The sequence below is a fragment of the Alligator sinensis genome, unplaced genomic scaffold (genome assembly GCF_000455745.1).
Source record: "Alligator sinensis unplaced genomic scaffold, ASM45574v1 scaffold170_1, whole genome shotgun sequence".
NCBI classification, from domain to species: Eukaryota; Metazoa; Chordata; order Crocodylia; family Alligatoridae; genus Alligator; species Alligator sinensis.
The window spans coordinates 1,224,603-1,247,708 of NW_005841863.1; the positions used below are offsets into that span (position 1 = coordinate 1,224,603).

General features: G+C 44.7%; 1 protein-coding gene across 1 annotated transcript in view; it reads right to left on the bottom strand.

Moving 5' to 3' along the window:
* The window catches only part of LOC102381777 (uncharacterized protein F13E9.13, mitochondrial-like), a 45,757-nt gene that overhangs the window by 20,960 nt on the left and 1,691 nt on the right, over positions 1-23,106 (bottom strand). The window contains exons 2-3 of the mRNA XM_006016618.3: positions 22,287-22,369; positions 12,375-12,555 (exon numbers count right to left, since the gene is read on the bottom strand). Of these exons, the coding sequence (XP_006016680.1) occupies positions 12,375-12,555; positions 22,287-22,369 (264 nt within the window). The remainder of the gene's footprint in view (positions 1-12,374; positions 12,556-22,286; positions 22,370-23,106) is intronic.

A 23,106-nucleotide genomic window follows, 5' to 3' on the forward strand; every position in this document is an offset into this window, starting at 1 on the left:
GATGCGGATAACCTGGAGAGGGTCCAGAGAAGGGCCACTCGTATGGTTAAGGGCCTACAGACCAAGCCTTACGAGGAGAGACTAGAGAAACTGGACCTTTTCAGCCTCCGCAAGAGAAGGTTGAGAGGTGACCTTGTGGCTGCCTATAAGTTCATCACGGGGGCACAGAAGGGAATTGGTGAGTATTTATTCACCAAGGCGCCCCCGGGGGTTACAAGAAATAATGGCCACAAGCTAGCAGAAAGCAGATTTAGACTGGACATTAGGAAGAACTTCTTCACAGTTAGAGTGGCCAAGGTCTGGAATGGGCTCCCAAGGGAGGTGATGCTCTCCCCTACCCTGGGGGTCTTCAAGAGGAGGTTAGATAAGCATCTAGCTGGGGTCATCTAGACCCAGAACTCTTTCTTGCCTATGCAGGGGGTCGGACTCGATGATCTATTGAGGTCCCTTCCGACCCTAACATCTATGAATCTATGAATCTATGAAACGTGCATCTTATTCACAAAGTTTTAAATATATTTATTAGGGGTGCCCTGATAGAGATTTTGGGGGCTGATACTGATAGCTGATTTTTACGGCGGCATATTGGCCGATACCGATCTAATTTCTGATAGAGCTGTGTGCAGCTGGTAAGTTTGTTGTGGTGAAAAGGGAGTGGGGAGGGAAGGGGTGTAGGGCTGCAGATGAACACCCATCATGGATAGGGAGGGAGTGCAGCATGGACTGATCTGCCCTCCCCCCACACCCCTTCCCTCCCCCTCCCCTTTCACCACAACAGACTTACGCTCTGCACACAGCTCTCCACACTACCAGGCTCTACTCCTTGCTGCCTGTGTGCTGCGGCTGCGCGCATGAACAGGCCTTTATTGGTCAAATTATTGGTCATATCAGGCTGATTTCTGATACAGTCTATTTTCTTTACATCAGTGCTGATCCCATATCAGACTGATGTATTGGTGCATCTCTAATATTTATTAGTAAATAAATTCGAGGTGCATCGATACATTGGTCCAATATTGGATCAGTAACGATATAAAGAAAATTGGCTGTATTAGAATTGGCCTGATGCGGCCGATCATTTGGCTGATAAATGCCTGGGTGTGCACGCAGCCACAGCTTAGCATGTAGCTGGTGAGGAGCGCAGCCCAACAGTTTGAAGAGCTGCATGCAGCTATTAAGTCTGTTGTGGTGGAAAGGGAAGGGGAATGTGGGGCCAATCAATGCCCCCTATGATGAGGGAGGGAGGGGGCAGAGGTAGGCACTGCACAGCCGGGGTGGGGCGAGGCGTGGAATGGAGTGGTGGCTCTTGGGGAGGGGGCGCTCCTGCCACTGTGCGCACCACAGGAAGGCATGGGGAGGGGGCACGCATGAGCCCCTAAATCTGTGTGGGGCAAGCGAGCTGCAGCTCCAGGCTGGAGCCAGGGCTGCACCGGGCTCTTCTCGGCGGGGCCTATGGAGGGGGCTGCAGCAACCCCAAATTTCACCGTAGCCCTGCTCCCAAGCACCACTGCTGCTCACCTGGCACAGCCCTGGCTCTTCATGACACATGGGGGAAAGTGGGGGTTGAGCCAGGAAGAGCCTGAGCTGTGCCAGGCACATGTGTTGGCAGTGCTGGGAGTGGAGCTATAGCAAAATCTGGGGCGACTGTAGCCCCCTCCGTATCTACCTGCCCTGAGCCCAGTCCCCGCCAAGAAGAGCCTGGTGCAGCCCCAGCTCCAGCCCACAGCTGCAGCCCACCCAATCTGTCCCACGCAGATCCAGGGGGCACACGCTGCTCCTGCCGTCCCGAGATGTGCACAGTGGTAGGAGCCGCCACCGCCCAACACCACCCTGATGAGCTGCAACTCCGTCCCGCACCCCACCCTGGCTGAGCAGTGCCTGCCCCAGCCCTTGCCTGAGCCCCTCCCTTACTGCGGGGGGCACTGATCTGTTCCCCTCAAGCCCCTTCCCTTCCCCTCCCCTTCCACCACAACAGACTTACCAGCTGCACGCATCTCTCCACAGTGCATCAGAAATCATATTGGTATTGGCCAATACACCTCCTTAAAAATCAGCTATTTGTATTGGCACCCAAATTCTCCATCAGTGCACCCCTAAAATAAATGAAATGAGAAGCAGAGAAACAGCAGAGAAGAATGGTCTCACTAGCACAGTAGCTACATACACTATGAACGCTCCTGGACTATTAAGAGCCTGCCCTCTTTTTCAGTATGACCAATGTTCTTTAAAAAGAAGGTTTAGTTTGCCTTTATTTATTTATTGTAAATTCATATATAAAACTACAGCCAGATGGTGAACCACACATATTATTAATTTGTTTCCCAAATACAACAACAAAATAGCACACTGACATGTGGATCTTGCAGATAATGGTACAAACATACACAATAGTAGACTTGGAGAAGCAGGGCATAGTCAATCTAGCAGAGTAACTAGGGAAAAGATTAATGCTATGCACAAAATCTGATTCTGACATGGTGAACATGTACTGAACATTTTTGAATGCTACAGAAGGTCTAGTGCCGTTTAATGTACAAAAAGAGGCAGTATTTGTATTTTTTTAATCTCCTCCATAAATGTTCCTGAAAGCTGGTTATAGGAATCATTCTGTTTCAAACTCAAACAGATGTAGTTAATTAAATCAAGATCAACAAACAGGAAATTATCTACCACTATGGAACACATAGTACACCTGTTAATAATGAACCAATTGAGAACTAACCCTAGCAAACAAATTCAGATACAGAAGTCCTTTGCTTCTCTAGAAAAAGCATTTTAGTTTCACTAAAATAGGAAAAAATGAAGATGAGACAATGTTCCAAGGAGGACAATAAAATTAACAGTTAAAAGGATGAATTTAAATAATATGAACATGCACTTGGATTTAAAGATCACTTCCAATCAAGAGTATGAATGCAGACCTACTAAATACTGAATAACCTCCAAGCATAAAGGTCTATATTGTTTGTGGATAGATATTAGTTTATTTTCCTTTAGAAAACATATATTAAAAAAATGCTACAGTTACAAAGTCAAGGTCAATCACACAATAGTTTGGAAAGGTAGAACCTTAATTTGCCCACTTTGGCTGTGTCCAGATGAGTGCTGTGCAGTATGTAGTAGGGCTGTGCATAATTTCGCCCAGCGTTTCATTTCAAAGCTGTTTTGATGCATTTTGAGCTCGAAACAGTGAAGGTTTCAAAATGTTTTGAGTTTTGAAGCCAGGCTTACTGGCTTCAGCACTGGTCCCAGCTGGCAATACCCACCTCCTGTCATCTGGTGGGCAGATCGGCAGCTTGCCCACACCCCCGGAAGGGCTGTGAGGGTTGTGCTGGAGTCCTCCCGAGGGTGCGGGCCCCTGATCTGCCTGCCAGATGACAGACCAGTGCTGGGCACAGCCCGCACCCAGCGCCAGGAAGATTGGTACTGCCACTGGCCCCAGGTGGCAGCACCTGGCTCCTGTCACCCGGCAGGCAGATCAGGGGCACACATCCCTGGGAGGACTCCGGCACAGCCCCTGCAGCCTTCCTGGGAGCGCTGGAGGGCCTCTGATCTGCCTGCCGGCTGACAGGAGCCAGGTGCTGCTGCCTGGGGACATCGGGGCTGGGGCAGATCAGCTCGTGCAGAGACCCTACCCCGCCCTGGGATCAGGGAAGCAGGTCCCTGCATGAGCTAATTTGCCTTGGCCCTGCACCAGAGCCGGCTCAAGGAGGGTGTGGGGCCCAGGGCAGATCAGCTCACGTGGGGACCCTCCCCTGCACCAGAGTTGGGGCAGCGGGTCCCCACACGAGCTGATCTGCCCTAGCCCCGCTGGCTCCAGGCAGCAGCACCTGGCTCCTGTCAGCCAGCAGGCAGATCAGGGCCCCCCCCGGCACCCTGGGAGGGCTGCAGGGGCTGTGCTGCAGTCCTCCTGGGGATGCGTGCCTCTGATCTGCCTGCCGGGTGACAGGAGCTGGGTGCTACCATCTGGGATCAGCAGCAGCACCAATCTTCCCAGTGCTGGTCCCAGGCGGCAGCACCCGGCTTCTCTCATCTGGCAGGCAGATCGGGGGCTTGGACCTAGGGAGGACTCTGTCACAGCCCCCACAGCCCTCCCAGGGGTGCAAGCGAGCCCCTGATTTTCCTGCCTGCTGGAGCCTATGGGCGAACATTGAAACAGCGTTGAAACAGCAAAAGTTTCAATGAAATGAAACGGAACAGTGCTTTCGAAACAAAACTCAAAACAAAACGCTGTTCCGTCGAATCGTCGAAATGGAAGTCGAATCGGAATGGTGCTGTTGCACACAACCCTAGTATGTAGTGCTACACACCTGGGAGACCACAGGGTCAAAAAAACCTGCATGGTAAAAAAAAAAAAAGGGTGGCACACATGGTGCCAGCAGGGCTGCCCAAAGCTGGAGCCTGGCCTGTTCGAGCCACACTCCAGCTGCAGTAGTGGCATGGTTGCAACCCTGGGAGGCCCCCAAAACCCCAGGTAAGGCTGTTGTGGCCAGCACAATTGCTGTCCCCAGCCTCCCTTACCGCACCCGAGGTAACCTGCCATGTGCCAGAGGGTGTGTGGTGACAAGTAGCAGTGGCACAAGGTGTGCTGCTGCTTCTTGTACCCAGGGAACTAAATGTCTGTGCTTGCGTGGACACAGCCTTTGTGTGTAAGCACTCTAGGGCTATCTTTACTTGCATGACCACATATTGTTTTTTTCGCTTGGGAAACCATGGTATTTTCCAACTTTAAAAAAATGAAGGAAAACTCCATCATATGGGATCCTCATCTTGTGCCATCAACAAGCAAGATTTGGAGCTTCAGATCTACAGCACAGCCTGCAGTCGCTTGAGCTAATGGTGTAACCCCCAAGTTCTGTAGCAAACAGACGATGTGGATTAGGTAGTAAGGCAAGATGACATACACCTACTTCTGCTGGATTTTGCAACTGTTTCCTGATTCAGAGGAATGCAGTGCCTTGGGATTCTCTAGTTCAATTATAGGTTCTAGAGAGGAATATGGTGCAAGACAAAAATCCTTCTACCTTTGTTTTTCACCGCTGTCCCTCACCAGGTCTACATCCTCTCCTCAGTTCTTTGAGTGCCTCCCACTCCCCCCACCTCTCCAACTCCCACCACCCATGCTTGTCACTTCAATCATTCTTTCTTCATTCTCCCCACCACTCCTCCTTCCATTTCCACATCTCCCCTTCTCCACTCCCTGCCAATCTCTCTCTTCTTAGAGTCAGGCTGCTTCCTTCTCCTAGCCGCCTCTGCCACGAAGGTGAAACACTGGGGACACTGGAAAGAGTTCCTGCACTTTCAATTCTCGTGCCCAGCAATGGAGAAAGACAGAGAAAGCCCTGCTCAGCCAAAGAGTTGAACATGCTCAGACCAACAGTAACATGTACTGTGTGGTCAGACAGAAATTGTGCGGGGCTGGAACAAGTTCACCCCAGGCAGAATCCTTACAAAGATTCAGCAGCCAAACTCTAACTGCTTTCTACAGAGCATGTGCCCCCTGTAATTTCAAAGACAAACATGGCCAAATTTGGTGAGTTTCTCACAGAAAAACCTAAGGGCACTTTCTGTCAACACGGCACATCCTTTGCTATGCCCCTTCTCTAAGCCATGGTGGTGCTATGGTCTTTAAAAAAAAAAAAAAACAACCCAAAAACAGTCTCTAAATTTGTTAACTTTGACAAAACAAGGGGATTCCTTACTCCCATTATCAGAAATGGTAAGCCATTTGTGTTGAAACTTAAAAAAACTAAAAAAAACACCCCCCCCCCCCCCCCCCAAAAAAAAAAACTTGAGGCAGGCAACTGACAGCTGACACAATCAGCTCTGCATAAATACTTGATAGACAAATAGTTTACAGTATTTGTACTATTACACAATTCGATTCTGGCCTGGATCCAGACCAGGAAGATCCTTGTGTACTGGATCAAGCCTAGGGCACAAGGTGATTCCAGCCTGGGGCACGTGGCAGCAACTCCAGTTCCTGCTGCATGCCCCATGCTGAAGCCAGAGTTGCTGCTGCACGCCCTGTGCCAGGGCTGGAGCTCCTGCCATGTGCCCCAGGCTGCAGCAGCAGCTCTAGTTCTAGCATGGAACATGTAGTGGTGATTCCTGCGGAGGGCAGCTGCAGGAGCAGTGAACAAGCAGGTAGGGCCACTGCAGTGTCATTGGGCAAATCAAATCTAGGGAAACTGGCACTGTATCAGCCCTTGCTCGCCCTCCTGCTGTCGATGGCCATGTCAACAGGGGCTCGAAGGTCCTGGATTCTGTTGCAGGATGTTTCCATCTGCCATGTGTCCCAACCTCTGGAGGTCCACTGGTAGCCTGACGGGCCGGATAGAGTGGCACCACAACCCACATATGGCACACAGACCATACAGTTAACGTTCCATGTGGACATTGCTCCTACACAAATACAATAAAAAGTACCTACCTCTAACCCAGCACTATATTATCGCCATTGTCAGATTTACCTGACAATTTTTTGAGCTAAAAGGCTGGAAGAAATTAATAATAATTAGGAAATTAAATTTCCAAGGTAGTTATACTTAGAACTTATAAATACAAGTACTATCCTGCTACAGAGATTTTTCATGCACAGCAACACGTGTGTAGATGCTGACCCGGATGGCTGGGGCACAAGGGTGCATCAGTACAGAGGTGGCCGTCTGGCTAGCCCTGCACTAAAGCACCCTTGTGCCCCAGCCAGCCCCTCCACAGCTTGAGTGAGATCAGAGCAGCCCCAGGCTGGCAGGCCGATCCCTCAGCCCCCTGTCAGCCAGGGGTGCTCCAACCTGGCTCAATGTGCTATGGTTTCAGGCACACATGAAAACAGTGCCCAGGAGCAATAAACTCCAGCAAGATATGACCTGGTGGAGTTTATTGCTTTGTGGTAATATGCACGCGTACATGTGCCCAGAAAGGAGTGGATTCTGCAAGAGAATCAAAACTGCCTGCACAATGGCAGGAGATGTTGCTCCTTCTGCATTTGCTTTCCGAGTACTGCATTATTAGCAAATATTTTTGTAGAGAAGCTCATATTGTGCAGTAGGGCTGTGCGAAGCTTCAGTAACCGATTCAATTCGGAGATTTGCCCAAGTCGGCGGCCAAATCTGAGTCCAGATCAAATCAGGAGACCCAATAAAAGGTCTGAATCAATTTGGAAGCTTCTGATTTGATTCAGAGAGATTCGGCCACAGACTATACAGGCAGCAGTCCTCCGTGACATTGGACACAGCTGCCTCCAGCTGGTAAGTCTGTTGTGGTGGGCAGAGGCGGGACGGAAGAGGTGTGGGGGCCACAGATCAACAGCCCCACAGTGAGGGAGGGATTGGGGCTGGGACAAGTTGTCCAGCTGGAGCAGGGGGGTGCAGGACTCAGGGAGGGGAGCTCCTGCCACTGTGCGCCGGCGGTCCAGGAGCTGTTTTTCTGGTGGCTCCTCTGGCAGCTCTCACTGCCAGTCCAGGAGGGCATGGGAGTGGGCGTGTACCTCCAGATCTGCACAGGGCAGGCTGGGCAGGGCTGTGCTCCAGGAGGCTAGTCCCTGCTGCCAGGCTGCACTCTGCAGGACAGGTGGAGCCAGGGCTGTGCTCCGGGTGGCTAGCCCCAGCCACAGCCCAGAGCACAGCGCTGGCTCCACCCGCCCTGCAGAGCGCAGTGAGCGGGGCCTATGGGAGGCTGCAGCCACCCTAAACTTCCCCATAGCCCCTACCACCGGCCCTGCCCCAATCTGGGTGCATGCACCCACTGTCCCCATGCCCTGTTGCTAATCGCCCAGCTGGGGCAGGGCAAAGCCACAGCTTGTCTGGGACGTGCAGGGAGGCTGAAGCGGCTTCTGCTGCAATACACCATTTGTCTGAGGCAGTGCAGCGGCACCATCCTGTGCCTTCCCGCCCCAGCTGGGCGAGTAGTGCAAGGAGACAGCCTCCACCCACAGTGCCTTCTGCCTCCCGCCCAGAGGACAGCCTGGCCCAGCCCACCCCGTGCAGATCCAGGGGCACATGCCCACTCCCATGCCCTTTCAGATCAGCAGTGAGAGCCACCAGAAGACCAGCTCCAGGGCCAGCGGCGCGCAGTGGTAGAAGCACCCCCCCGCGCCCCAATTCCTTCCTCACTGTGGGAGCATTGATCTGCACCCCCCACGCCCCTTCCCTCCCCCCTCTGCCCACCACAACAGACTTACCAGCTGGAGGCAACTGTGTCCAGCATCACGGAGGACTGCTGCCTATATAATCTATAGCTGAATCTCCAAACTGGTGCCAAATCTCTGGATCCAAATTGGCTGAATCGAATCGGGACAGCAATTTGAATCACCAAATCGAATCTCTGTCCCTCCGAATTGGCAGAATCCAAATCCAAAGCAAATACTTGCTCCTTTCCACAGGCCTACTGTGCAACGTTCTGTGTATTAAGTCTTCTCAGCTGCAGCTTAGATCACCAAGATCAGTACAGAAATACTTTCCAATAGATATTACATACAAAGCAGCATTCACTTTGGTATAGCTTTGCTCAGAGTGGCTCTTCAGATTGCAACTTCTCCTTTCTCTTTGCTTTCCTGTTCGTTGAACTTGAGACGATCATTTTCAGAATAGTTCAATGAATTGCAATAAAGATGGGCGCTTCCTAGCTCCAGTCCCCAGTTACAAATCAAGTAGTGCAGAACAGCAGCGGAGTTGTGCAAAACTAAAATAAGCCCTTCAGGAATTCTGTGCCTCACAATTGCTAAAAAGTGGGAGAAACAGATAGCCCCTCAGTATATTTTCATTTTGGTACTACAATGTGTTCCTAAAAACCACACAGTCAACAAGAAGAATCAAAAATAGAATAAATTACATTGATGTTTTTGGAAGTACACAAGTGCATAAAAAAATTAAGAACACTGGACTGGGCTAAAGTTAATTTTCACTGCAACCACAGCTTTCAATATAGGCTTTAGCACAGAAATTAAAATGAACTGGGCTTGCTAGTTTACCAGACAGCTGGATAACTTTAAAAATTAGCGTCACATTCTAGAACCTCAGAAGACAAATCATGCTTCAAAACCCTTCTATTAATAAGGACGTGTTTTAAAAAAAAAAAAAAAAACCACAAAAAACCCTCAGTCAAGATTTTAAGATACAAATTCAGACCATTTATCACTGTAGAAGGCAACCCTACATTTTCTGCTGTGATTTATTTTTAATTTTTTTGAAAAAAAGTTATAAAACCTTGTTTAATTCTAGAGGTCCTAGAAAAAAAAAGAATGCCAGAATTTTAGAATTATGCCTCCAAAAACACATTCACTGACTGTGACTGCATGTCCAATCTGAATAAATACACAAATAAACAGACAGCTAGAACACTGATCATTTCACAGAATCACAGAAAATTAGGGTTGGCAGGGACCTCAGAAGGTCATCTAGTCCAACCCCCTGCTCAAAGTAGGACCACCCCTGACTAGATCATTATAACCAGAGGTTCGTTGAGCCAGGCCTTAAAAACCTCCAAGGATGGAGATTCTACCAACTCTCCAGGTAACCCGTTCCAGTGCTTCACCATCCTCCCAGTGAGAAAGTTTTTTTCCTAATACCCAATCTAAACCTTCCTTGCTGCAACTTGAGACCATTGCTCCTTGTTCTGTCATCTGGCCCCATGAAAACAGTTTATCTCAATCCCCTTTGGAACTCCCTTCAGGTAGCTGAAGGCTGCTATCAAATCCCCACTCAGCCTTCCCTTCACCAGACTAAATAAGCCTAGTTTCCTCAGCCTTTCCACAGAAGTCATGTGCCCCAGCCCACTATCATTTTTGTTGCCCTCTGCTGGACTCTCTTCATTTTGTCCACATCCTTTCTATAGTGGGGAGCCCAACACTGGACACAGGACTCCAGGTGTGGTTTCACCAGTATAGAAGAGAGGGGAATAATTACTTCCCTCAATCTGTTGGCAACACTTCTAGTAATGCACCCAGTACACCATTAGCCTTCTTGGCAACAAGGACCCACTGTTGACTTGTATCCAGCTTATTGTCCACTGTAAACCCCAGGTCCTTTTCTGCAGAGCTGCTGCTTATCTAGTTGGTCCCAAGCCTGTACCCGTGCATAGGATTGTTCCATCCTAAGTGCAGGACTGTGCACGTCTTGTTAAACCTCATGAGATTTCTTTTGGCCCAATCTTCCAATTTGTCTAGGTCAATCTGAATCCTGGCCCTACCCGCCAGCATATCAACTACACCCCCACATTGTGGGGTTACCCACAAACTTGCTTAGGGTGCACTCCATCTCATCTTCCAGATCATGAATGAAGATATTGAACAAAACCAGCCCCAGAACTGACCCTTGGGGCACTCCACTTGATACTGACTGCTAGCTCGTCCTTGAGCCATTGATCATTACCCATTGAGCCTGATGATCCAGCCAGATTTCTATCCACCTTACACTCTATTCATCCAACCTGTACTTCCTCAGCTTCCTTGCAAGAATGGTGTGGGAGACCATATCAAAAACCTTGCTAAAGTCAAGGTATATCATGTCCGCTGCTTTTCCCACATCACTGAGCCAGTTATCTCATCATAGAAGACAATCAGGTTGGTCAGGCATGATTTGCCCTTGGTGAATCCATTCTGACTGTTCCTAACCACTTTCTCCTCCAAGTCCTTAGAAATGGAGTCCTTGAGGATCTGCTCCATGATTTTTCCGGGGACTGATGTGAGGCTGACTGGTCTGTAGTTCCCTAGATCTTCCTCCTTCCCTTTCTTAAAGATGGGCCCTATAGTTGCTCTTTTCCAATCATCCAGGACCTCCCCTGATCTCCATGAGTTTTCAAAGATAACGGCCAGTGGTTCTGCCATCACAACTCCCTCAGCACCCCTGGATGCACTGCATCCAGCCTCGTTCACTTGTATACATCCAGCTTTTCTAAATAGTCCATAACCTATTCTTTCACCACTGAGGGTCGCTCACCTTCTACCAAAACTGTGCTGCCTGGTGCAGTAGCCTGGGAGCTGACCTTGCCAGTGAGGTTGCCTCCCCCATTCAGTTAAGGACCCACACTTTGTGTGGGTTTCTTGTGACTGTAGTACAAAGAAAATAAGTGCACATATTTTTCCATTCACACAATTCTAAAAGTCTGACAGAAATTGTACCATGATGTCCAGTTTGCTCGGCAGTAGTGTATATATTTTCAGAACTGCACGTTAAAAACACACCATCGATGCAGCATGCACCAAAGAAGTTATAATATAAAAAAGGTTTCCTAATAATATTACTATATTTGTATTAAAGCTCAAAAAGTAACATGAAGATCAACCCCATGCAAAATACAGAGAAAATTAACAATGCTTTCCAGATAAAAAGGACAAAGTCATTAGGAGAATGGTTCTAAAAGGAAAGGAAATAATTAAAAATGAGGGAATTTAAACAAAATAATTTAAAGTAATGTTTTCAGACTAAAAGATTTATCTTCTGTCCACTCAGCCTGCCTCTCTAGCTGAAAGACTCTTATAGTTCAACTTACCTGCTTCAAATGCAAGTGGAGCAGTAAAGAAAAAAGGCAACACAGCAGTGAGAGAAGATAAAACAGCTCATGAAAAATGTAGTGGCCGCAAAAATAAAATAAAATCATGTATGTATAACCTTGGATTTGCTGGTCATATCTATATTAATTCAATACATAAAGCTAATGATAAAAATTGCAAGCTTTCAGTATCAACATAGCCATCGTTTCTTAACCAGAGAGCACTATGTATGGAACACAAACTGTTTTAACCAGTTTCCACAGGCAGAAATGAACAGAAACAGCAAGACTAGCACAAGTGGTATTAATATGATTCATGCAGTAAGGAAAGCTGAAATGTAATTTTCCTATGCACAATTTAATTTGAATATTTTGGTTAATAGTATATACTCCATTATTAGCTATCACACAAGGAGCTTCATTTCATTCATTCATGAAAGTAGTGAGAGTTAATTTTAGTAAAGAATAACAGTAGTATCCCATGGTATAATCAGATCGTGGAATGAAATGTTTAGCCACAGCAAGCTGAATTAATCTCTGATATAATTTAACTCGAAAAAACGGCGTTACACCAAAGATGGACTTAAAATGCAGGTAGGTTTAAACTAATCATTAAACTTGCGTACAGAATTTTTCCCACAGGGAACAATAGCTGGAACCCTGGGATTTTTCATTTGGCTCCTCCCAGTGCACCAGGTAGGGATCAGCTGTTAAAAATCAAGCAGGCATCTTCCACACACATGCTTTCCTGAAAAGGCAGGAAGCAGAAAGCACTGTAGGCCCTGGGTTCTTCCTTTCTTCAAGACTTCTGTGTTACTACACACATTTCTAAGCATATATGATGTACCAAACCCCAGCAGCAAATTATGAGTCATTTCTATTACCTGCAGCAAGAGCCACTGCTACAGCCTGTTGATTTGCAGAACACAGAATCTGGATACCCAATGGGAGCTGTGGGCAGGTTTGCTTCACTGCAGCACTAATGACTGTCATTGCTGCTGTTATTTCTGGCCCAACAGAAGTCGTGTAAGGAAGATCATGCATGTTTTCCACTATCAAGCCATCCTGTGGAAATTATGATAGAGAAATCTGATTTAACCAAAGAAAGTCATTTTAAAAAATCATAGCTATTTTACTATTAGGCTAAGACATGCATTAAAGAAAACACTGTGTTTAAAAGTTTTGCTTCAAAGGAGGGATTATCTATAATAAATTATGTTGATGCAAATACCCACTTAAAAATGCTTTAATTAGCAGCAAGATATTTGTGAAGTAATCAAAGTGAAATAAACATGATTTCAATTCTATAGAGTCAATTAGGTTTCTTTAATATCCAACCTAAAATGTGAACTATAGGTGAAAGAATTAAATTATTTACCTCATTAAAAACAAACACTGAAGTGCCAATGTTCAATTATCAATATGGAATACTGAATAACTCTGGACAGCTAAGGGCTTAGGTAATCAAGGAACTTTTCAATTCAGTTAATAAAAGCCAGGAGATAGGACCAAACAGATTTTCAGGATCAATTAAAAGGTTTTCTCGTTCAACTCTACCAGTGAAAATATTTTCCAATGACTTAATCTTAGGAAAAGAGGAGTTAAATGTACGCCTACATTAGGGGTGTAAATATCATTTTAAAAATTACCTGTTTAACCTCCTCTAATTATATTGGTTAAATGGTCCCACAGCAGAGTGGCACGGGGAGCCAGGGCTGAGGGCGATATGTGGGATTGCAGCGAGTTCTGTTGCCAGCCAGGACTGAAGCCCATGGCTGCAGCAGGCTCCACGTGATGAGTGTGCGGGAGTGGGAAGGCAGCGGCGGCAGCAGCAACAGCACGGTGCCAGAGGGATTTTACAGGACCCCAGCTCATTGCCTGGGAAGCAGCATGGATCCAGGCTGCAGCATCATGCTCCTGCAGCAGGGAGGTAACTAACTGGGGGGATAGAGCTGGAAAAAGTTGCATGGCCAAGCTGCTAGGGCTTAAATAGGAGCAAGCAGAGTGGTGGAGCTGTCACTGAGTGCCACAGGGGCGGGCTGCATGGAGCCAGGTAGGCCCCACATAGTACCTGCAGGGTGTCCCGCCTGCTGGGACAGCTATGCCTTGCCCTGGCAGTACCTTTAGCCCATGGGTGCCCAGAGCCCCAGGCCTCTTTCCTGCCTGCCCACCCCTCAGGCTCCAGCAGCTGCTGCTCAGCAAGCACCTGTTGAGCTCCCTTCTCCAACCAAATGCCACCAGCAGCTGGGCTGGCACCACATTCCTCCTGCTCATCTGAAGGCTTGCCTCAGTGCCACGGCTGCTAGTAGAAGGTGCTCTGCCCACAGGTGGGTGCCTTGGGCACAATCTTGCATGGCTCATAGGTTTGCCACATGCCCCCAGGCTGGGAGCACTGCTGCGGGTCCTTGCCAAGTGGCAGCTGCCACAGTCTGGGAGGCAGGCAGGTGGGCTTGAGGGAGATGCCACCTGGGGCTCTGGGTGCCCGTGGGCTGGAGAGTGCAGCATGGCTGTCCCATCAGACAAAAATGCGGGTGCTATGGGGAGGGAGCCTTGACTCTGTGCAGTCCTCCCCTGTGGCACACAGGCAGCCCCTGCCACTACACTCACTCCTATTTAAGCCTTGCCAGTTTGGCCGTATAATTTTGCCCAGCTTCGCCCCCTGGCTAGTTACTTCTCTGCTACAGCAGCCACGCCATGCTACAGCCCAGATCCACACTGCCTCCCAGGCAGCCCCTGCTCAAGCCGCTCCCCCAGCAGTGGGCAGCACTGAGCCGGTAGGTAAATAGTATAAATATAATCACTGTTTAATGTTTTACATCCCTAAAAATGCTAATGTTTGTAGCATTTTTAAGATGCCGATAACTTTGGCATTAAGCATTGACACTGTTCATATTTTAAATCCAAAACTGCTTAACAGCAGATGTGGATATTTATTATCCATTATGATGCACCTCATGCCATACTTTTATAACTGCTCTATTGTTTGTCAGGTATTCTTTTGATTTAACTTAACACGATTTATTTTTAAAAAACAAAAAAAAAACCCCAAAAAACTTTGTACTTTATTTAGGCACTCATCCTTTTCAATCATGCATAAAGCATGCCCCTGAAAACTGTCAATAGCCACGAATCATACATGCTCACATCAAGAACTAACAATGTAAAAATGTATCCTTTTTTCTGAAGGAAAGCGTCCTGAAGACAGGGTTTTCAGGAACCAATTGTTTCGTAAGTCCAAGGACTGCCTGTATTTCTATCTTGCTTTTAGAAATCACTTCTGCATTAAAGAATGGTCCACAGTTCATGGCTGAATTACAGGCCAAATAGCACACTTTACAAATGGATACCTAATATGAAGATACTTGAGTATTTAAAAGTATCATGAAACTACCTGAAAAGACAAATAACATGGAACAGATTAAAATGAATGTACTGGAGAAACCGGATACTAGGATCCTATGGATGTCACCAAGTGATGCAGTTAAAAACCTAAGTATACACCATGCATACCACTTAAGCACATGACCTGTTATGTTTATATTAAACGTATACATTGCTACCAGGCATGAGACCTCATTTAAATGATCAAACAAATTAATGGGGCCAGTGACCAACAGAGGACTCAGCCTTCCAAGCCAAGAAATCCTTCAAACTAATTAACTTCTCCACAAGAAGAAACAACCTATTAATAGAGAGACCTCTAATCTCTGCTTTACCATGTGCTCCAGTTTCTGTGAACTTTAACACCTTCACTTCTCAGCCTGTGCTCATACTTTGGGATATCCTTAACAGACAAACTGTCAGATATAATTTGGGACTTGCATAATGAAGCTACTGGAAACATTTAATAAAAATCTCTGCAGCAGCAAGCAATTGTTCTAGGAGCCTCCATCTGAAATGTTCTGCCTGTACCATAAAAAGACGATTGAATCTTTCAGAACATCAACGGAAAGGCAAGTCCTTCAGTTTTTCACTCCTCTACACTCCTACATACTTAATCTCAAATTACTTTAAAAGGCACAATTTTTCCTAATCCCAAGGCTGTTGATCAGTAAGCTCTGCTATGTGAGCAGCAAAGGAGGCAAAAATCCTGAGAACCTAGTGGGGAGAAGCCTAGATCCTCAGCTGCTAAACAGCTGGGAGCCTGAAAGCCTGGGCTCTTTAGCATCCTTCCAGACAGGTGCAGGATGGATGGGACGGCTGGAAAGCAGGCAGAGTCCCACTGGGTTCTGCCACAGCTTTACTGAAATCAAGCTCTGTGAACTGTTTCTGTTCCGGCAAATCAATATTTTCTGATAGAAAAATGTTGCGTTAGAGATTTTCCAACCACTCTATCGATCACTTGATTTAAAAAAAGAAAAGAAAAGAAAAGAGAAGTCTGGCCACAGTCGCAAGGGAATTATACGCCAAGCACAGGACAGCCAACAAGGAGACAGACTTTTGGACAATATAATCAGACTATAGAAGGATTCCTTGTTTTCCTGTCATTCCCAAGCCAGTCTCTGCTAGTAAGCAGCGTCCAAACCCTCCAGTCCAATGGAAGGCCTTATCCTAGTCTTACTAATGAAGTAGCTGCCTTCTCTGCAATTCAGGTTCCCAGCAAGCATCTTGGACTCAGAAGCAATCACCACAGGACTTACTACATTTTAACAGCAAATCCATATTTGCCTGAGGATCAGCACACAGGGCCACAGAGATTTTTTTTTTTTTTTTAAATAAAAAATATTCCATCTAATACAGACTGCCCTGTAGCAGTCAGGTGCTGATCAATTCCCGTGATGGTAAAGTGCACACTCTTGCATCTGAAGCATATATCGGTACCATCCTAGAAAGGCAGTAGTTAGTGCGTGTATAACCAATGGTTAGGGTCCTTTTCAGTGAGGTATTCTTTTTTGTTTTCTTTTTAATTTAAGCAGTGCTATAAATAAGACTGGTGGGATGGGATATCTGGATAAAACTCCATACAGATAAAGCAGGGGGGTGTCTAATCAGATGGCTTCCACACTGTTGCAGGGAAGGAGGGAATTGCCACTCTTAGTGGATTACTGAGACGCAAGAAGAGTCCTTGGCTCTGGGAGGCCAAGGTTTCTGAACCAGTGGAAGGCCTCAAACAATAGAAGAGATCTGTCAGCCTAGAAAAGCTGCATCACACCCTTAAGGTAGCTGTACAGTTCTGTGTATGTGCCAACCAAGCTCATCCCAATTCCCAAGATCAGTCTCATGAAGATGACAACGAAGACTGTGTCTATAACCCTGGCCCTATAAAGGGAGCAGGCTTGAGGGACTGATGCAACTGCCACTTCCCAGCTGGTTCTGGGAGGAGAGAGTGAAAACACCTAGGCTTCATTTTTGTGCTTACATGGTAAAAGGAAATACTGAATGGACCAAGTGGTAATTTTTCATGTCACAGTTTGTAAAGATAAAACATATTAGGTGATCATGAAAAGATGAACACTTTGTATTGATAATCCAGATAAAAGGAAAATCATCTCTAACGTTATTTATGAAAGCCCCTGAAATTATTCTGTCAACAGTAAAGAAATGGTATATTGGTATAATTTAAAATTCTAAAAATGAGTTTCTGCCACCCCCCTTACAGTGAGCTTGACTATCTACGTATACTACTTATGACAACATTTTCAAAATCAACAGGACTTTGCATTTGATTACTGTAACACCTCCATCTAAAATATTTTAGAAACAAATTGGCATAAATCAAAAGTGCACGTGCTGTTATTCACAAAAATGAAGTCCTTCCCCTTTAACCTAACCATAACCAGACACTTCAGCCGTTCTGTTCACTTATACCTCCAAATCCTAGCTAATGCCAAGCACTTTCAGGATTACTTGAATAATGTATTATTCTTTAGGAGCCCACAGATAGGACTACAAGCGTTTGCACACTGTATTGTGTTCAGTTAAAAAGTAAAGAAAAAATGTTCACAGAGGACTGAATTGCAGATGCATTTACACAAAGCTTTCATTAATATTTTTACATAAAAAATAATGCTATAGATTTTTGTGTCTTATATAAATATAATTAAATTATTAATTAAAACTGTGGAAAGAAAACAGGTTGAATTAAAGTTCTTGAAACTTAAGCTTATAGTGCAAAAATCTATGGCAACAGTTACTGTATGACACGTTCCAAAATTGAATTTATTTGGATACCAACAGATAAATCTCTCTAGTCTTTCTTTTTCATTGAATATTAAGATGACTTACGTTATCTGGTCTAGAGACCAGCCTTCTCTCATTTAATATATATTTAGCGCTCCCCCTTTTATTCTGAGTGATATTTAAAACATAACATGCATAAACCATTATTGAAACAAAACCTTTTTTTTTTTGGAGTGCAAGGATCTACTAGATATTTGTTCTTAATCTCTGACTACACAGAAAAAAGAAAAGTTATCCTTTCCCTGCAAGCTTTACTTACATGAACAATATTACACTCAGCACTTATTAGAAAACCCAACTTCCTTTAAGAACGGTTCTTTATATTTCTGTTCAAACACTAGGTGCGTTTCAGGTGTATTCTGAAGAAACGAATGCCCATAGCTCCACCTCCAACATACCCCTATATAAACAGGAAATGTATATTCATTTCTCCCTATGAGATCTGCATGGTACTTCAAGAGTAATCTATTTTAAACTCAGTAGTAGAGTTTGTGGCATTTCAGGAGTAATCTATTTTAAACTCTTCAAAAGTTCTAGCTGAATAACAGGATTATTCCCTCCGGATCTGAGGTACGTAGAACATTTTTGTCCTATTTTGCTTAGCATTTATACAAAATTCTACCTCACTAGTGTGGATGAAAATTAAGAGGCAAGTTATTGCAGCTATATTTACAATAACATGCCTGCATAATAAACTGCAGGCCCTACTTACACTCCAAACATCAACCTACATCCTATTTTAAAAGAGTTTAGGAGAGAATAGATGCTGCCTCTTCACCATGAAAGGTAAATTAAGCAGAGATGAATAACATTACAAATAAAACTGCACTAGAGAGAACCCCAAGCATTTTCTCAAGGATCCAGTATGGGTAGTTGGATGGGTGGGTGGATGGATGGAAGGAAGTTTGTGAAAAGCAGGTAAGTTAAAAAAAAAAAAGACCACCATGCAAAATATTAGTTAAGAAGGATGATAACAGTTTCACCTGCCTTCTTGCCAGATGAGTGTCGCATTACATTTTTAAAATGATTTGTAATCGATTTGACTATTTAAAAGGTCTCAACTAAGTGATAAGAGATAACAATTATTTAAAGGAAATGATATGATAAAGGAGAAAAACTTGCACATTTGTTACTATTTGGCTGCAGGAGCTTTGTTACAAGACTGAATCAACAGGACAGAAGTTCAGTGACTTACACTGTGAAAGCCATATTTTTACACTATAAATATTTTCTTAAACTAAAAACAGAAAAGGAAAAACTGCAGGGACCTTAATCTCAGAATCTGTTGCTTAAAAATACTGTCTAAGACATCTGATAATTTGGCAATACAAATACAAAGCATATAAATGTTTTGGCACAGATGGCCCTTTCCTGTTTTAATTACTGTGTTCTAACATTACATATCTTTTTATTTATGTTAAACAACTACTACACCAGACAAGTAACCTTCTTCTAAAGATCCAGGTTTACTTTCTTCAGCAGTGTACATATATAGGCTACATATACCCTGTCTACACTAAGCAGTTTCAACAAAATCTTCAACATCAAAACCATTTGAGCATTACCTACAATTTGCTCCCAGTTTCCGATAGTCCTACAGGAAATTTTTGGCCCTACTATACAAGATACTTAAGTGATAACTATGAGCTCCTAGTGATACTACCTAATACTACCTAGTAGTTGACCAAAGTATAAACCTTAAAACCTAGCTTCTACAGTAGGATTGGAGACTAGGGTTGTTGCCAAATGTAAGCTCCCTTCCAAAGGAGAGAAAAGCTTCAGGTGATTTCAATTATACAGTCTGCCAGCTGGTCATCACCTGAATGCTACAGTATTGTGCTCATTGGGAATATCTGAAGTAGACAGTATTTTATCATGACCTACCAGCCAGTCTGAAAAAAAGTTATTTAAACCAGAGAAATGTTACAAACTATGAAGACTTTTAATCCAGAGTAGACCTGTGCATGTGATCGAAGGTACAAGAAAAGTGAAGGAAGGCCTTCACCTTAAAGCCCAGAGGCTACTGTTCAGGTCCTCTGTTGCCAATCCTATGGGACACTACATTCTTGACTCCCTTGAACACATCTAGGAGACTATAATTACTAACGTGTCGCTGCCAGACAGTGATTACATAAATCTGACTGCTGTGCCCATGTCTGATATGACAAAATGATCCCTGCCATTTTAAGGGGAAAACAAATCATCTGGAATTCCCAAGAGAAATGTAAAGACATGTTAACTACTCGTCCTCAACAGTCAAGGGTGACACAGGGTTCCAAGGAAAAAAAAAAATACTGCCATGGGTTCCCAGGAACATTTTAAATCAATCTCTTTACTGGTATTTATAGAAGCTATTCCTGACTCTATGTTATCAAAAGAACAGATGTGTGACTTTTTTTCATTGCTTTTCAAAGTTCTGATGTGTTTCAATCAGTATATAATGCAGTAATGCCATTCTCAACTTTCAGTTTCAAATTCTTAACTTTAGAGTGAAAGACTGGTTTGATGTAAATATTGTTCTACTTATTAGCATGATGTAGAACATCTGCACAAAATGTGGGTGAATGTAGGATTTAGTTGAATACACACTGCAGAGAAATTACTGCATTAACTTCTCATTTATCTAGAGTCAAGTTTAAAGTTTATGAGAGTTCAGCAATTTCAGTACTGCAAAAATATGGCAATTTAGTCATTCCTGGAACACCACGATTTATAGTATTAGCTGACAAAAAGAATCCAGCAGAATAAGATGGGAGAGAGAGTAAAATATCTAACAAATCTATTCTTAATTGTCAATGTATCCAAAATTGCTGAACATGGACACCACTAGAGGCAGTTGCAGTTTAAGTGTTTTATAATCTCCATTGTATTTTAGTGTATATTTTAGTCCTATTTCTATTTTGTCTATTTTCCCTTTTATGAAGGTTTTCAGTATATTTAAGCTCTACTAACCTAACCAAACTAGTGCTGGGATGCAGGATGATAGATTTAAGAGAACTATTGACTGCTTATGTATCATACCCACTTACTCTAGTAAAACAGGATGTCAAACTACCTCTTGCCACTCCCTTGTCCTACTGTTACACATCATTCTCTCCTGCTACTCTAACCACATTACACATCAGCCTCCTTAATCGTCATCGATTTTCTGTCAGCTTAGTAAACACTTAGAGTTGTGTGCCACACAAGACAAAGGAGCAAACAACCCCTAGTGCAAGCATCTTCCAGTTGAAGGCATCAGCCCACAAAAACTGTTACCTGGGCAGACCCCTGAAAGCCAGTAACCTTTTGCCTGGATAGAGACAGCTGCTCACAGGGATCAGTTTTCCTGGTTGGGACCTAACTTTCTAACTCATAACATTTTTCCTCAGTGTCTGCCTTCAAGGCTATATCCTAAGTCATCTCATCTTAACTCACCTTTTCAATTCATTGTTCTGCTTTGGTGTGCATCCCCTCTCCTCTCCCACTTCTTCCAGATTTATCCTCTCCAATATTCTCTCTAACCTCCTTTACGTGAATTGTCATCTTATGCCTCCTCTTTGCCCTTTTGGAACTTATATTAAGCTCTTAGATTCAATCTTACTCTGATTGTAAAGTGTCATGGGAATTTATGATGCTATATAAAGAGTAATAATAAAAATAATCCTATTTAAAAAGTTAGGGAGCAAATAAGAACAGCTCAGAGCACTGACTTCCTGTCCAGTTAAGTCTTGTTTAAAGCCCACACTCTGGGACACCACATCATTGCAATGCCAGAAATTTATATTTGCACTGCAGGCAGGTCAAAGAAAAGAGTGCAGCAACACAGGGATACAAGGTGCAATGAAATGTTTAAAACATACCCTGACCTTTTAAAAGGACATAGACTCTGTTAAAAATCTGCTGACCTATGGAAATTACTACAACACCTGAGGTCCAATAGAAATGTAGTCAATAGTACCTGCCTTCTGTTGCCTCTGGCTGGGGCTGGCCTTTTAGGCCTTCTCTTCTAGATATGCAAAGCAGAAAAGCCAGGGGTGTATGATAAAAGTATTACAGGGGGCAGAAATGGATGTGGGTTCTTTTTGAATCCCTGCATAATTCTCTGGTAAAACCCTGGCAGATTTATCTAACTTATAAGCAAGGTGGAAGTATCCTGGCTTGCTTTGGCTTACTCCATTCTCCAATGACAAAACCAGAACACATTAATTATGCTACAAATACAGTATAAAAAGCAAAAAGTATGTCATTTTGCTGGAATGAGTAACCAATCACACCAAAGAACAGATGCCCAGAGTGTTGGCAATAGCTGATGTCTCACTGGCTTCCTTAAGCAGTCTCACCCGTAGGAGCTGACTGTCAATATGCTTACTTGGAGATAGTTGCAGAGTTCATACCCACAGGTCAGACTCTTCCAAGGGGCAGGGATACTGATATATGTGGTTTTGACAGTGTACGGAGCAAAACACTGGATTTCAAACAACCACTTCAGTCTTCTTGTGTTTGGATCCGAAGTTTTAATTGGAACTTTAACATGCAAGACCACTAGTATAGTAGCTGCACAGGAGTAAGACTTGTATTACTGACACAACAATATTTTACATCAAAATTAGAACAGGAGGCTAACACAGACTTACTATTCCAGCATCCTTGTAAATTTCAGCCTCACGGCAGGCTTCATCAATGATCCGAGGCAGTGGCAAACAGTTTCGTGGTGTCCCTGTAAAGAACAACTTAATGCTATAGTACAAGTAAAAAAATCTAAGCCAAGCTGAGTTTTCCAAGGAGTTTCTCTAAGGAAAAACTTCTTTACAACTTGAGTGTCCAGGGTCAGGAATATACTCCCCAGAAGTGGTACAAGCACCTAGTCTGGATATCTTCAAAAAAGTCTGGATGCTCACCTTGCTGGGGTCATCTGACCCCAGCAGTCTTTCCTGCCCACGTGCAGGGAGGCTGGACCTGATGATCTTGAGAGGTCTCTTCCAGCCCCTAACATCTATGAATCTGTAAGTTGGAGTTCTAGCTTAAGATCATTACAGGCATCTGCATGCCAAAGTGGGTAAAATGTATTAGTGTGGGCAGCATGGGCACAAGTTTCTTGTCATATAGGGAGTAAAAGGAAGGCCCAGGGTGGAATAGGACCCCTGCTAAATGGGCAGAAACAACTGATGACAGACAGGGGGGACAAGGCTGAACTCCTCAACGAGTTCTTTGCCTCAGTGTTCCTAAGCGAGGGGCAAGACAAGTCTCTCACTGGGGTTGTAGAGAGGCAGCAGCAGGGCGCCAGACTACCATGCGTAGACCCTGAGATGGTGCAGAGTCACTTGGAAGAACTGGATGCCTTTAAGTCGGCAGGCCCGGATGAGCTCCATCCGAGGGTGCTGAAGGCACTGGCCGACATTACTGCAGAGCCACTGGCGGGAATGTTTGAACGCTCATGGCGCACGGGCCAAGTCC